The sequence below is a fragment of the Mercenaria mercenaria genome, chromosome 13 (genome assembly GCF_021730395.1).
Source record: "Mercenaria mercenaria strain notata chromosome 13, MADL_Memer_1, whole genome shotgun sequence".
Taxonomy (NCBI): domain Eukaryota; kingdom Metazoa; phylum Mollusca; class Bivalvia; order Venerida; family Veneridae; genus Mercenaria; species Mercenaria mercenaria.
Window position 1 is genome coordinate 49,125,720 of NC_069373.1, and position 17,745 is coordinate 49,143,464.

At 34.8% G+C, this 17,745-nt stretch overlaps 1 protein-coding gene across 2 annotated transcripts; it reads left to right on the plus strand.

Moving 5' to 3' along the window:
- Positions 1-1,260: 1,260 nt before the first annotated feature.
- On the plus strand, positions 1,261-13,861 carry LOC123528766 (uncharacterized). Of its 2 annotated transcripts, XM_045308740.2 has the most exons (5): positions 1,261-1,889; positions 6,039-6,246; positions 11,917-12,101; positions 12,361-12,719; positions 13,131-13,861. In XM_045308740.2, the coding sequence occupies exons 1-4, from the start codon at positions 1,620-1,622 to the stop codon at positions 12,403-12,405; spliced, it is 708 nt and encodes a 235-aa protein (XP_045164675.2). In that variant the 5' UTR covers positions 1,261-1,619; the 3' UTR covers positions 12,406-12,719; positions 13,131-13,861. The 2 variants fall into 2 exon arrangements, with proteins under 2 accessions (XP_045164675.2, XP_045164674.2); XM_045308739.2 differs by having other exon boundaries at positions 1,264-1,889; positions 11,917-12,719.
- Positions 13,862-17,745: the final 3,884 nt, after the last annotated feature.

A 17,745-nucleotide genomic window follows, 5' to 3' on the forward strand; every position in this document is an offset into this window, starting at 1 on the left:
GCACCAGAGTTCTGAAAGGAATTTAATTACCTGAACACATTTTGAAGAAGACAATCCAATGACCACCCTTGTGCAGTTTCATCAAAGTTGGCATAGAGTTTAGGAGGAAACTACAAGATGCTTTTGTAAAAAAGCGCATGGCTCCCCCAATGCATAGTCGTATAGGAAAGAAGTCATTACGGGACAGGAGTGAAAATCAAAGAGACACTGATGGTTGGCTGCAGTAGGGATCATCTACTTGGCATGTCCAGTCATCCCACTAAGTTTCAACATTCTGAGTCTAGTGTTTCTCAAGTTATTGTTCAGCCCCCTGTGACCTTGACCTTTGATGGAGTGATCCCAAAAACAATAAGGGCTATGCATCTACTCTGTAAGTCCTATCACCTTATAAAGCTTGAAGGTTCTAGGTCAAATGGTTCTCAAGTTATTGGCCAGAAACGGATTTCCATTTTCTGTCCGCTGTAACCTTGACCTTTAATAGACTGACCCCAAAATCAATAGAGGTCATCTACTTTGTATGTTCAATTGTAACATATGTAAATGTTGGTAAATGTTGAGTTCTGCTCAACCCGAGTTAAGAGGGCATGAACGGTAGATTGCGTTTCCACTACCGTCCATGAACGAGGTCAATCGAACCGAGTCTGCAACATTTTCATTTATGTCGTGTTTGGCAACTTGTGGTTTTCCACTTTTTTTTTATTTTAAACTTTGATGTTTTACGGATCCGTTAAACTGTTTCTTAAACACTACTGATATCAATAGCAGCTATTGGCAAATTGTCATGTTTTCTTATCTATAATTGACAGGTTTATTCCTCATAGTACATGTAGTATCTTACAATGCATCTAATATGTCAGGTTAGATAAGATAGTTGCACATCACATAAAATGTTATATGATCTCAAACCTTGTATACATTTTAACTAAGTTTGCATTAATTTTGATGTTTGTTTATCTCTTTAACAATGTGAAAATATACCTTTGGATCTACAAAATCCCTGATTGCCTTGTTTGTAAATTTCTTCCGAACTATGCAAAAGTTCATTTTTTTCATTTTTGTGATATATCGAGAGTTTTTATTCTATGACCAGATATGACCAAATGTATTTTCATTGAAGAATCCTTTATAAAATTAGTACACCCTCCCATTAAAATACATTTCAAAATATAATGAAATTAAGAGATACATTACTTGAACTTAAAGGGCTCTCATTACCGCCATTTCAGGAACATGTATATTGAATATTTTTTAGCCAATGATGTTATCAGTATTTCAGTATAAGTCAAAGAAGCGGTAATTGAAATATTTAAAGTACTTGCGCCAATACTTAGTGCCCCACAACACAACGAAATACATTGATAAGGCGAAGTGCGTTTGAACAATAGAATTTACACTGTGAGTCAGTATTTCGATTGCACTGTATCGCTTAACCGATAAGCAGATCAGATAACGAATTCCTTTTTGTATAATACTACGTAGGATCTATTTAAAGTGTATTAGATATTTGGTGAGCGAACACAATTTATCTGTTGCCAGCTGGTTAGTAGTCCGGATCATAAGAAGTTTTGCAGCTGTTTTGAAAAATAAAGTAAATTACATAACACATTGTTCTTGGTAAAATGAATAAGAAAGACAGAAAACCTGACTCGAAAGGGAATGTCTCGCGAAAAGGTGACGTGACTGAAATGACCATCTCGTCACCGTTTGGAGTTACCCATGATGTCCATATTAAACCGAGTGACGTGCAAGAAATGAATATCTCGTCTCCGTTTGGAGTTCGCAAACATATTGACATTGATGAACAAGAACTAGCAAATATCGACGATCGGAAGGCTACATCTCCAAGGAGGCGAACGTCTAGCAATAAAGACATTTCGGAGGATAACATGGTAATTTATCTTATGAAAAATCTTACTTCAAGGTGATTCAATGATATTTACTATACAACTGAAGGGGTCCGTACAGTTATAGATTGTATAATATTTAAACAGTCATGTTACAAAGTTTCGTGTATATTGCACTATTTATATCAATTTTATAACAAAAAACCTTGATTTTGTCGATTATGTTTATGCAACAAGGGATCTAACTCAAAAAGGTTATGCAACAAAGGTTCTAAGTCCGTGCAATTAGGACCATTGTTGCATTTAAACAATGATAAGCTAATAATTTTTACCTAAATTTATCAATGAAATATATTAATTTCACATACCTGATGACTTTTGAAACTATTGATATAGTCTGTTTACATTAGGCTTGTGATCTTTTTATTATCCGAAACGGCCATCAAAGCCCTGTACTCTCTGATATTTACTCGTTGTGGAGTTAGACCCAATGTTGCATACAGGAAATAGCCTTTTTTTCACTTTTAAGCAGAAAAATACGCTGATGGGGGAGCTAAACAGATGCAGAATGTTCTTTTTTATGCAACAAATGCCTTAACTCAATTTTGACTAAAAATGGAGATAGGTACCTTTTTGCACGGACCCCTTCAATTATGCAGTATACCATCGCACTTTGAATGGGATGTTTTAAAATAATTTTCAAATTGTACAAATATGACATTAGTGTGCATTGTTTTAGAAATTCCTAAATCGTTTCCTTATAACCAAATGTAGATTTTGTCATGTGTCATTTTGAAGACGAGTGTATGACCCGTTTCAAAAAGGTTAGAATATTCATTTTTGAATGTTATATAATATAATGGGTGATTTTGTTTTAAAGCACCCTTGACTTAACGTATGTTTTACTGTAAAATGCAACTTTGCACTTATAACTTGGAGTTGTTAGACCTTAAGGTAGTGGAATTTATTCTAAATTACTGTATAATAGAGTTTTCTTTAGTTCGAAGCTTGGTGGAGGGGGTTGGCGGAGAAGCTTGCTGGATGGGCTTAGCTGAGGGGATTGATAATGCACATTTAATTACCTACGTGGACATATTTTTGTTTGTTTGTGCTTCAAAGGGATCTTCTGATAAATTTGTATAGATGCTCTTCGATAAAGATCAAAATCTATTGAATAAATTAAGAAATTATTCTGCCAATTAATATATCCGAAATATGTTTTTTTTTCCGTATTTCAGTAAGCATTATTCCGTTTTGCTACTACATTAGTTTCAGGAGATTTGGACATTTGATTTTTGTCTGATCGTGCCAAGTACATAATTTAGGGAAGAGTTAATTTTTCTCATGTGAATATCTGACAGTTTACGAGCTAGCACAAAGTCATTTTTATAAACACGGCAGTGTAATGAGGTAAATTGTCATTCAATTAATTTAAAACGTTTGGACAACTAGACTCTTTGCTTCAACTGTGTTATAGGTATTATTCTAATAGAGTGCTCTGCCATTTGGATATTTAAGAAATAATAAGTTCCCATGTGTGATTTATCGTAGAGTAACCCGTGTTTTGAGTTCTTATGCGAAAGAATATATCACTCAGGCCGTACATAAGAACGAAAAACTCTGGTTATTCTACGATAAATCACACTTTGAAACTTGTTATTTCGATTTGAAACAACGTACAGTGTTAAGAAAGGGTAACTATTTTTTACGCTCTGAACTACACTTCGTGCTACGCACCTAGATCTGGTTGTTGAAATTTCCTCCCATAAATCTGTAAAAGTTGCAGATCCATTTCATAAAACTTTGCACGCAGTGTATAAATGGAAACGCCAAAACACGATGCGCGCGCAGCACAGTTCAAAGGTGGTTTAGGTTAAAGGTCAGTAATTCAAATCCTTCTTTGTTTCATATAAAAAACGACAACTTCAGATCGTCTTTACGTATCTTTAGAGAACATCACTTTTTCCTACACCTATTTTTCATGGAAGTTCTATCACAAATTAACGAAAAAATGAAAAGAAAATAGGGGGTGATGTAGTTCCTAGTGAAATGCCAGTCAGTTGTGGTCTGCTACCCTAAAAATGGCGCATATTTGCTCTCGTCCGCGCAATAAACACCTACTTCCGGTTTCGATCTGCAAAACTTGCCATGTGGGGTGTATGAACATGAAAACCGTCTCATTTCATGCAGAATGTATTCTAGTAGTGAAAAATGGTGATTAAAGCACTCGTTCTACACGAATTTGCGCAAAAAATGGGAAAATTAGGATCTATTTATTATGGACTTCTTTCGACTACACCACGGAAGCACATTTTCGACCGAATTACTGACCTTATTCCTTTATTGCAGAATAACCCGAGATAGATTTTGCTCTACATGTATGCAGGTTATTTGCTGGTCGTGTTGGAATAGTAAATAAAATGCTTTTAAAAAGCCAATTGATTACAAATATTAATTCCCTTGCTACAAGTAAAGGCTTTGGAAAAGATCGGGCAGTGCTCCATTAGGATGCAAACTAATTTTTTTGACAAATTTATTTAAAGTAAAATCAAGATACAATATTATAAACATCTGTGTAGCAGTCCAAAAAAAAAACATCTGGCTATAAAGTTTGGTCTGCTCACATGAGTTCTAGACTCGGGACTATATATGGATAACGTGTTTGTGAATACACAAAAATGCGCTGCTATGAATATTTATTGCCAACGACAGTAACTGTGGCTTCCACCATCAATTCTTATTTCAAATGCCTATGCTTTGTGCCGGGAAAGTGAGGCACATCCATGTTTTAGCTATCATAGTTAGTGGATTATGAAAATTATGAATCAGTAATATGGGTAAAGACTTGAATATTAGTATTGGATATGGTTTATATAGGTGGATGAAGAATAATGCCTACAACAACTAGACTACGGAAGTCGACAACTGATTAACTACAATAGTACGACTACAGAGGACAATACGGGACATGCATAACATAAACATGTTGAGAACATAAACTACGGACTATGTATACTTGACCCTGCGGCATCTGTATTTTTATCAGATATGATGTTAAGATATTTGATACATGACCAAGGGGTGCTACTATTTCTTTATTTTTTGAGCTATGATAAGGATCCTAATCTGAAGTGCCTAAGTCTAAGACTTGCAAATATACTATGTTAAATGTCCTTGGTTTACCTTCAGTGCTGATGAGACCTATTTTACCGGTGTCTGAGACATATAACTATTCTCTGACTTCTTTTCCCCTATTATTCGTGACAAACAGTTTCCATATGACTTATATGACGGGTTAAACAATGTCAGGGATCAGACAAAGCACTAAATTTTTTTAAAGTCAAAACATACGACCAGTGATGCAGAGTTGAACCTCCTACAGGCTGGAACTACTTGTACTTGATTTACCTTTTTACTGAATTTCATTTCAGATGGTTTTTATAACTACAACGTACGAGTAATATCATATCATCTTTCATCCTTCTAGTATATTTGAAAACAAATATGTAACAGCCATTCAATTCAAAAAGATATACGAGTTATCATTGAAAGCACGAAGAAAACTATAAATTTCGTCATTTGTCTCTCGTTATGAATGTTGGGACTCTAAAATTATCTCTTTTTGTACCTATTGAAAATTACGCATAAAACGTGCATGTTTAGAATAATTCTTTTAAGACTACTTGCATTCCATTGTCATCAAGCATTGTTAGTGTTCACAAATATGAATTTCATTTTGATAAAGTAAGAAGATTACAATCGCACATTTATCAGAGAATTTAGCACGATCTATTTTAAACTAACAACATATGACTGTTCTCTACAAAGCATATCTGAGATTATAAATCAAACATTCTCCTTTTGATTAAATTGTATTAAAATATGTTCACATAACAAAAAAGGATGAATATTTTAGTTTTATATCTTATTCAATACTGAATTAAAATTTTAACATCACATAGGACAGACATTAACTTAACGTGACTAAACAAATACAATGTTAGTTCTTTATCTCATAACATTTTTTGTCACAAGAGTTTTAATGCGGAAGATTTAGTTTTCTAAAAGATTAATATGTTGATCTCTTAATTGTGTATAGCTCTCGTCAAATGTAGGCAGAGCTTTTGCAGTATTTTCAAAGATTAAAAAAATCTTGAAAAACACCCGTTTTAAGATAAATACTTTAAATTTCAGATACAACGTGAAATACTTTTGCAAATTATGAAGGAAGATATTTTGCCAGTTCTACGTTCTGAAATGGGTGATATTGTTGAGGAGAAGATTAGAAAAGTAATGAAGGAAGCAGAAAACCATAACTTCCAGGAAACTTCATGCAGCAGATTGCAAGGCGAACATGACGAGTCTTCAGTATCAACACAGTGTTGGAGGCATACACGTGGGGGTAAAGCATTCTTTACAGTGAACAGTAATATTAGTCTTGCTATTTTTCAAAGAAATAATTATACCAATTATTTTCGTAAGGATGGCAGAATAATCAATACATTTGCGACATGTTATTGTAGATTTGTTATTTTTGGAAATCTGGATAGTCAGCAGTCATATTTGCTTGCTAGTAGTTCTTTCTTCAAAGCTTGCTACTGTTTTTTACTTAATGGTGCCTAACATTCGCGACTGTTTTGAATTCGCATGAAGTTATGTTCGCAAATATTTTAATATACCCAATGTGCAGTCTGTAGCTTAATGCCAACATCCGCATGTCCAGAACACGTCAGCTCGGCTCTGTTAGCTACTAATAACATACAGATTACAGGACAAAATTCTGACCCTTACCTGTAAGTCTCTGCGTGGTAATTCCCTAATCTGTATAATAGTAAAAGACATGATAGAAGAATGCAAACAGGCTTGAAACCTAAGATCAAAAGACACTGTGTCGTTAGTTACTCGGAAACACGGACCGTGATGAACAGCAACCGAAACTTTGTGTTTACTGCTCCAAGTAAATGGAATTCTCTCCCTTTCTCCGAAAAAGATTAAAGATGCTGATATTCTGGTGACTGCTTTTAAATGTTTGATAAATACCCATTTCAGTTTATAACGTTTCGCGAAGATTTATATCTTACCCTGTTTTTCTTATTTGGTTAATGTCAGTGATTTAAGGTTTGTCTACTGTAAAGCACGTATGAATGTGGTGTAACAAAATGATAATAATCAGAAGCGTAGCTTAACCCATTTCAAGTTACTCCGGGAGAGAGTGTAGGAGGGGGTTCTGCGCATATGACATTATTGTAAGTAGATATATAAACGATTGCTCCTACTAACATTTCAGTGACTCGTTCTTCTGACGCTATTCCTTCTTACGTGCTGCTCCAACCCGTTCATTTGGTACTCAATATAATTAATTCTCTCTTTGCTATCCCTGATCATATAAAAGAGCTTTGGTTTCTTTTTTAACAGTTTTCTATTTTCCTCCGCAATTTTTAAATTATCTATTTCAACTTTCCTTTCACTATCTTTCGATTTCAGTCTTGCAATTTCTGCACCTGATAACTTTATTTTTGATTTGACATTTCTGATATCATCATAGTTCTTGTCCAATTCTAACTTTATCTCTGTTCCTATCTCAGCTTTAAGATTTTCCAACTTGTTATTCAAAAAGTCTTCACTTACCAAGCTCCGAAGTCTCTTATCCAGAGCACTCTCAATGTACGCTTTTTGGAGGCTAGCTGGTTGAATTTTTTGTCTAAACAGATGACTATAGTAAGCAACTTATGCATAGTTGGCTCTTTATGCTCACTTTCTTCTTTCTGGATCTGACCTATCATCTCGTTAATTTTCATTTGTTTGTAACTTTTGTCACTTTTCTCGTCTTTGTCGTTTTTTCTCTTTCCTATCTCTGATTTCTTTTTCTCCCTTAACATGTAAATCAATGTTCACTGACGACACTATATTTTCCTCCCTTAAGGAGGCACCCTTACTGCTACCACTATCCCTGGAACCCTCTCTAGTCTTAGGCATTTTTACACTCAAACAGATCTATTATTTAAAGTCCACTTTTAAAAATCCTACTTTGGCTATCCAACTACATGTACACAGATGAATGTTTACATCGCGAACCGGTTTTATTACATTTCAATATAGACCTCCATTTTCAATTGTTCGTAGTACTGGTTTTCCGTCGCAGTAAAACAGCTTTCAGTTTTAAGAAACGTAGAAGACTTACATCGTTATTACCATCCAGAACACTTTATAAACTGTATATTGAATTTTATGACTGAACAACGTCCGCAAAACACTTAAATTTACATTTTTATCTTGCTGACCACAACGTGTCTTATCTCATACACGCGACCTTGACCTTCCAAATGAGGGGTATATTGTTTTGCTGATGTCGGTCGGTCGATCGGCCTGTCAGCCGGTCGGTCGGTCCGTAGACTAATCGGTTTCTGGATGATAACTCGAGAGTCTAGGATCATGAAAGTTGATATGAAAATTGGACACGATCATCAGTTGACCCCTATTGATTTTGAGATCAATAAGTCAAAGATCAAGGTAAAAGTGACCCGGAACAGCTAAACGGTTTTCGGACGATATCTTGAGAACGCTTGGGCCTAAGATCACGAAACTTAATAGAAAGATTGATCATGACAGCAAATGACCCCTTTTGATTTTGAAATCAGTAGGTGAAAGGTCAAAGTCACAGTTACCGGAACAGTTAAACCGTTTCCGGACGATAACTTGAGAACGCTTGGGCCTAGGATCACGAAACTTAATACGGAAATTGATGAAGGGGGTGTATTGTTTTGCTGATGTTTGTCTCTTGGTCTGTCGGTCCGTAGACCAATCGGTTTCCGAATGATAACTCAAGTAGGTCAAGGTCACAGGGGCGCAAACCTTGAAAACCATTTCTGCTCAATAACTTGAGAACCACTTGACTCAGAATCTTCAGACTTAGTAGCATGATTGGATTTACCAAGTAAATGTTTTGTTTTGGGGCTCAGTAGGTCAAAGACCAAGGCCACAGGGGCCTGAACCTTGAAAATGGTTTCTGCTCAATAATGTGAGAATTACTTTACCCAAAACCTATAAACAATGTAGCATGATTGGACTTATGAAGTCATAGCGATCACAGGATGCACAACCCATCATGGGGCACACATATTGTACAGACATCTATTGTTTAATCTTATATCTGGAAAGCTAACGTTTCATACATATACTGTAGTACGTAAGACGGGACTTTTTTCTCATGTTTATACCTCTGCAGATAACATTGACATTTATGCTAACATTCACAATGTTTACCTGCATTGATTTGCAATATTAATAAGCTATATTTTGATAGCAGTTTCATAGGATCATATTTAATAGTATTGTGTTTTTTCTGTTGACATAAGCACCCGTTTGATGTCCATTACTTTTGTTCAAGCTTATTCAAATTTCACTTGTGGTGCAAAGTAAGAGATAGCGACCAACTTGGTATCATGTTTTATGTTTGTGCATCCACCAATTATAATAATAAAGAAAAACAGGATTTGTATCTTACGATAATCTGTATGATATTATTCCAGTTTCAGCGGGTTATTTTTATGCCCCGTAGATACAGTGACTGAACTGTTCTTTCGTCTGTTTGTCTGTCCGAACAAACGAGACTGCCTACAGCCCACATCAATAACCCGATTATGTTCATACTCACACTCAACAATTCTTGTGGGAAGACCTACAAACTGACTTATAAGTAAATGACCTTGACCCTTATATGACCTTCACTTTAAACTTAAATCCTTAATAAACAACGTTTTTGGTCCTACAGCCAAAATAAATGACAAAATTTAGTTAATACTCACACTCAACAAACGTGTGATAAGACCTACCAAATAACCTATACATGTACATTTTTGTATATAGACGATCTAGACTTTCATATGCTTTTCACCTTTAAACTTAAAACCTCAAAATGCAACGTCTTACGTCAAACATCCTGGGACTTAGCGTTTTTAAAACGCAACTCCTTGATCCTGGTTAAAATTTATAATTACCAAAATGTCTTAATCGAATCTAAGTAAAGTTTAAAACGCGGTCACTGAAGGCTAGGGGGTACGTCACTAGGTTAAATCATAAAACAATTATTTATACTCAACATGCCATATTTTCTATTTTAAACTTATTTCGAATATTTGTCTTTTAATATGCATAACAAATTTCAATAGTTTGGTTATCTGGTATATAAAACTAGGTTACTAGGTTACAGATCAGAAACTGGCTAATACTCTTTATACCATGTTCTCTACCTAAATCATAGCAAATAACGTCTTAACTTTAAAAGGGCTAATTTTCTACTCGATCTATATGAAATTTAGTCAAGAAGTCTAGATCAATTTATATCTTGCATTAGTCGGGATTAAAACCCAGTAGGCATTTGACGTCGGTTAGACGTCGTATAGACGTCGGACCCCGACGTCGGATTAACGTTGGATTTTGGTTGGATTTGCAAACCGTTTAGACGTCGGATCCTGACGTTGGCTAGACGTCGCAATCCGACCATTTTCCAACCTAAATCTAACCACATTTCAACCAAAATCTGACCAAATTTTCAACGTAGTTTGCAATCAAACAAGTAATCAACACATGTATTTTATCATCTTTATTTCATATTATGGCGACGTAAGTCCAAAAAGTAATGCAGTAATTGAAACTTTCAAGTTTCGTCATTTTTGTATATAATTCTTCAACTCCGCCAACATTTCCACCTGAAATGTATAAAATTTGACAGTTTCATTATTTAACATATACAAATATACTAATGCTATTACTAAGAGCATAATTAATACGTGCCAAACAAACATGTAATATTTTAAATTCTATGAAAAAAATATTCTATAACTTCGTAAAATGTAATTAAATGCAGTTGCTTTTTAAAGTAACAAACAAAAATAAGTCATTTAAAAAAAATACGGAATATAAATCAGTATAACTTTTAAAATCAGTATAATTTTTAAAAATCTGTTACTCACGTTGCGGATCCTTCCCTTTGTGTAAAGTATTTATAAACTTGCTCTATTTTATCCCAATAAATATCAGATTACAAGACTGTGTAAACCGATGCAGGCTTATCTCGCGAATGTGTGACTAATAGACATGTGTAGAAGAGAAGCTCTATGTGAATTTAGAATAATTTATACATGGGTATAGAATGCATTTTTATCTTGAACAGTTTAAAGTTCGTGAAAAAATCCGTCTCCGAAAATAGACAATCTCATGCGATATTGTAACATAATTAATATAATGTTTGTTGTGAGAATGAACTACTATTAATAAGCGCATGTCCAGGCCTTTATGAAAACAAGTAAATATCTTAAACTATACTAGCAAAATTATACCAGTTAGTTTTATAACTAAAAACATTTTATCAGACTTTCTATCCAACCTAATTCCAACGTCTTCTAGACGTCTATTAGACGTCGTGGATATGACGTTAGTTAGACGTTGGATTCAGGTCGCCGACGTCGCGACCAAAATCCAACGTCTAACCAACGTCGGTACAACGTCAGGTGTTTACTGGGAAAGCTAGGTCACTTAGCGGTATACTTTTTGACCCAGTCTCAATCTTTTCCAATATGTCTTTAAGACAAATATTCTGACCAAGTCACATTACGATAAGACTAGTCTTATGACCTCTACAGTGTTAAAAGTAAATTAGTTTTAAGTCGGACGACGACGACGGATACAGGTCTATCAAAAAAGTTCACCTTGGACTTTTTTTTATCAGGTTCACAACTTTCAATTTTGAATAACATTTCAGTCAAGTGTAATGGCGGTAGATTAAATAGTTTTGGCGATAAAGTAACACAAAATGTCTCTGACGGACAGATTAATAGTCAAGCCAAATCTATAACCCCAACCACAAACTTCTGGCTTAATAGGCCAGGCTTTATCACCGTCGTAATGGGGATGTTTTTCTTACCCACATAAATTATGTTGAGATGGCCCCTAAGAAGTATCGATCGTCTATGGTGTTCACACTCCACCTCGGCTGAACTCGCATATGTCTAATTATAGCTGTACATCAAATGCTTAGCTAAAATATTACCTATATTTCTGTTTAAATTCTCAGGAACACCGTTGTCAAAGGCTGATGAGAGAGAATGCCTTGCAAATGCGTTGCAAGGGCATATTAGAGAGATTGTAGATGGGGTCGTGTTTAAGGACAGCGAATTGCCAGACAATCTTCTCGCTGATGGTTGTCTTACAGAGGACGAATGTGCAGGTGTAAGGAACAAACTCGATCGCAAGGATCAAGTACGTACACTCCTTAGTTTAATAAAGGGAAGGGACTTCGACGTTATGAAACGGTTTCTCCAACATGTGAGATCTCATAATGAAAATCTTGCAAAGAGGATTGATGGTATGTTCGAACAAAATAAAAAAGGTGGAATGAGATGTCGTCAATGTGTCTATTGCAAACTAACTTCACAAGTCAATCTTAAGTACATCGTTGATGACTTATGGAGATGTCGTTTGATTGATGATGGATTATTTAACTTGATTATTGAGACAGATAGACCAGCGGGGGCTCAGCGTGAGCTATGGCATGAGGTTTTGAGTTCTCTTAATATGACCTGTAAGAAACAGCCATCTGTTGTCCAAGACCTTCTCCGACAAGCTTTAGGAAAGAAGCAACATTACAATTATTTGTCAAAGGGAGCTACATGAATGATCAGCAATTACGGAGGACTGGGGTGTGATTGCGACCGTCTGAATAACCTTATGTCACAAAACGAATCCCTGTCGCAAACATCGTCGTCAATGTCCCCGAGGTCATCGCTATCCGACTTTGCTGAAAATACACAAATTGATAGAACCCCGGTTATGATGTTGAACCAAAAAGAGTTCGTTGCGGATCCGGTGAGACGTAAGGTAGCCCAAATACTTTTACAATTTACAAAATAAAATGTTAGTTGATATTTTCACACGTAAAGAATCCTGAATGATTAAATTAAATGGTTATGCTTACTGATGCAAAGGCGACTTGAACGACTACATTCATGTTCCAACAATAATTAAAGACTTTATCAGTTGTCTCTCATACACATTCTCAGTTTGAAATGCTATCATTATATGCCTGAAACTATTTTATAAATTTGTGTTCGATATCATGGGCAGGCAGCATCAAGAGACTTCTCTTCTCATTTCGATAAACTGTCAGAGAGCTTATCGAAGAGACTCAGTACTGATCATCTTTGCCTAATTACGTGTCATATTACATGAGGAATCAAAACGAATTACTAAAATTAATGTATTATAATTGTTCAATGTATTGTCATTCAGGGTTCCGTAACCTCTCTGAGGCTGCCAAATGACATTATGCCTGAACAACACGGCATCCATAGGACGACGTCGATGTATGACATAAAACCAACGAACCAAAGATCTTTTCCAGCAAAGAAATCGAGCCTAGAGAGACACAGTATGTTACCTTTGAGCGAATTTGGAACATTTTCAGATGTATAAATGAGGCATGTGCCAAAAGCATAGACTTCCACAACCTCTGTATAAAAAAAGAGTTGTTTGTTCACAGATTTCATAATAAATATATCAAAATTGCAAAAATACCAAATTTCTAAAATAAATTGCACTCTTTGTAAGGGCCATATGGGGAAATAATCGATCTTTGAAATTATTTGTACAAAGCTAGTACAATACAAAGGTTTGAATCATATTTTCATCACCAAATCACGGATATTTATATATAATACGAACATTATGTGTTAATAATTATTATAATGATACAACCAACTCTTCTTAGTTTTATTTGATAAAGCGATGTGTCATACGAGTTGTATTATTGCTTATTGTGTTTAAGAAATATGCGTTACTTTGCAATTGTTTAATATCATGATACGTTGAAACGTCAAACTCATTGAAATAAGTGGTATGGGACGTCTACTGGAAGGTTGTAGGATACAGTCTTATAGGGTTAAAGCATTCTCTTTCCACCTTTCGCTAGTGTTTCGCAGGTATACAAATGTAGTAGCTGAATTTAACTCCGCTTATGATAAACTTAAGGTTTAGGAGTATATCACCAAAACACAGAAATATTTTATAAACGAACAACATCGTTACCAATATTTTACCTGACCATTACATGTTCTGCCGTACTGTCCCGTACTGAAAATATTCTGAAAAAGTTGTCCCCCTTTGAAAATGAATGCCACGCTTTTACAAATGCATCAAAACAAACACTTGTTTTATAGAGTAATATAAGTAATATACACGCTATCATTACAAAAACAACAAAACAAGTGTCAGTATACTAATATAAACATTGAATTCCGAAAAAAAGACTGCCTAAATTGGACCCATTTCCGGGCAGTCAAACGCCTTCAAATACTCACCATTTTCTAAGAACTGTTACACATGTTAGTTTTGATTCATTTGCAATCGCATGCGAGTGTTGAAATTTCACATAATTAAGTGGAACACAGTTTTCAGCAATTGTTTATTTTTATTTCTTTACAAATGGCATTCATTTTCAAAGGGGGACAACTTTTTCAGAATATTTTCAGTACGGGACAGTACGGCAGAACATGTAATGGTTAAGTAAAATATTGGTAACGATGTTATTCGTTTATAAAATATTTCTGTGTTTTGGTGATATACTCCTAAACCTTAATCAAATGGGTGCATGTTAAATTTTCAAACACGATCAATTTATACAACTGAACAAAGCTACATGTACGAGCATACAGAATTCTGACTTTTATTGCAGAATTAGGAAAATAGAAAATCTACCATCGTGATTTGATTTTAGGCATTGGTTATTAACAAGCCTTCATTGAAAAATTGAAATATATTCCAATAGATTTTAAGGAGTTTGCTTACGCCAAAGTAGAAAATGAACTTGGATATCCATTAAAAAAAACGAATCGGCATAAATTACAAATTAGAATTCTTACTTTGTAAGGTATAAACGTTTTCCTTTACTTTAGTACTTAAAATTTGGTCAGAGTGTGCAATTTATTTCGAAGCACAGCAGACACAAATATCACAATAACATAACGTAGCAGAAAAAAGTATTGTTAAGATATCAATGTACATAATAGAACAGCTCTGATTGGTTTCTGCTACACAGCCAATGTCGCCACATATGAAACCGATATGATAATCATATGATTTTCATATGAGACCTTTCATATGCTAATCATAAAAAAAGAGCCGCATATGATAAGCATATGATATCGGTTTATGATTCTCATATGAAAATTATATCAGTTTCATATGAAATGATTAGCATATGAATTTCATATGCAAATTGAAAGGCCTAGCATATGATATGGGCATGATACCGATATCAAATTCATATGTTACCTTCTTTCATATGCTATTCATATGCTTCTCCTTTTATATGCTTTTCATATGTTAGCTCCTTTCATATGCAACTCATATGATTCTACTTTTATATGCTTTTCATATGTTATCTCTTTCATATGCTACTCATGTAGTACTTTTTTATGCTGGTCATATGCAAGCCTTTTTCGTAAAAACATTTTATGGTCCATCTCTGTTGTTGGTTGAAAAGTGGCATCTCTTTCTCGAAAAAGACTGCTAGAGCAGGCTGGAACAAAATCATCTTTAAAAAGAAAAACAAATACAAAGGAATATTGATATTTCCGTCTTTATTTTGATTTTTCTTTACAAACGAAACCATTGTGATTTGTTTACATTCAATAATGAGTATGTTTAACAATTACATTTAGGTACAATTTATGTATTATAATTACATTAAGTAACAAAGTTTTACACAGAAAGCATGTGAATTAAAGTTTTACAGAAATATGGAACAATTCAAGAAAAGAAACTCCGAGTAACACACAAAAGGAAGTACAAAATAAAGAAGTATCTACAGAATAAGTTATTATAACATAACAGCATAGCATGTGTCGTCAATACTAATGTAAAACGAAATTTTGTAACAGAGTTACCAACGTCCCCAACAAGGGACGTTTTTCACAAAACATACTACATCTTCTTCTATTTTATAGGGCAACATACTAAAAATGTATATAAATCATTACTATGTATCATATAACTCATAAAACATTATGTACATGTAGTTTGAAAAATGTCTGGTGAATGCTTTCAAATGTTTTTTTTTTATTTTAAGATTTAATGTGATTTTATTCTTAAACTGGCATGGAAAAATAAATACAAATATAATAAAATAGTTTATCATATTAAAGGGAGGTAATTAATAAACAAGAGGGCCATGATGGCCCTATATCGCGCTCACCTAAGTTAAGTTAAGTTGCTTCCTTGAACAAATTTCTTTGCTAAAGCATCAAAAACAAAAAAAGTAGGTCAGTAGGTTATATTCATGTTCACTGAAAGTCAGTTTTAAGATAAGTGTGCAAAATTATACATGTCATCCAAATATTAAGTCTGTATCTTTAACAAGAGGGTCATGATGACCCTGGATCGCTCACCTGAGTAATATGAGCTACATGTTTCAAATGTCAAACTGATGATTTTTATATTTTTTTTTGAAGATTTTCCGATGTACAATCAAGTAACCCCTGGGCGGGACCAACTTTACCCCGGGGGTCATGATTTGAACAAAGTTTGTAGAAGTCTACTAGGCAATGTTACATATCAAGTATCTAAGCCTTCTGGTTTATTTTTAGCAAATTTATGAAGATTTCCCTATGTACAATCAAGTAACCCCTGGGGCTGGGTCAATTTGACCCTAAAGGGTCAAGATTTGAACAACTTTTGTAGAGGTCCACTAGGCAATGCTACATGTCAAATATCTAAGCTCTAGCCCTTCTGGTTTATTTTTAGAAAATTTTGAAGATTTTTCTATGTACAATCAAGTAACCCCATGGGACGGGGTCAATTTGACCCTGGGGGTCATGATTTGAACAAATTTTGTAGAAGTCTACTAGGCAATGCTACATGTCAAATATCTAAGATCTAGGCCTTCTGGTTTATTTTTAGAAAAATTTTGAAGATTTTCCTATGTAAAATCAAGTGACCCCTGGGGCGGGGTCAATTTTAACCCCAGGGTCATGATTTGAACAACTTTAGTAGAGGTCCACTAGGCAATGCTACATGTCAAATGTGTAAGCTCTAGGCCTTCTGGTTTTTGAGAAGAAGATTTTTTAAGATTTTCCTATGTAAAATCAAGTGACCCCTGGGGCGGGGTCAATTTTGAACCCGGGGTCATAATTTGAATAAACTTGGTAGAGGTCCACTAGGCAATGCTTCACACCAAATATCTAAGCTCTAGGGCTTCTAGTTTTTGAGAAGAAGATTTTTTAAAGTTTTTCCTTTCGGTTGCCATGGCAACCCAGAGTTCTGCATGGAATTCAATTCTTTGAAATTTTTTTAAAGAAGATCATCCAAGGAACATCCCTGTGAAGTTTCATCAAAATTGGCCTGTTGGTTTAGGAGGAGATGTTTAAAGGAAAGTGTGGATGGACGGACGCCGGACGGTGAGCGATCACAATAGCTCACCCCGAGCACTTTGTGCTCAGGTGAGCTAAAAACAAGAGTAGGTCAGTAGGTCAAGGTTACAATCGGGTGTTATCAGTTGGGGTCATCTGGTAAATATAATCAAACAGTCTAGGAAATATAATCTGATAATTTTTGAAGTATTTTTTCCTATATAACTCATATATCAATAGACCCCTGGGGCGGGGCCTCTTTTCACCCATGGGGCATATTTCAAACAATCTTGTTAGAGATCAACTAGGTAATGAAACAAACAAAATATCAAAGGCATAGGCCTTGAACTTTCAGACAAGAAGATTAAAAAAAAAATTCCTATATATGTCTATGTAAAACTTGGGAATGCCGTGGCAGGGCCTTTTTTCACCCCCGGGGGAATAATTTGAACAATCTTGGTAGAGGACCACAAGGCAATTCTTCATACTAAATATCTAAA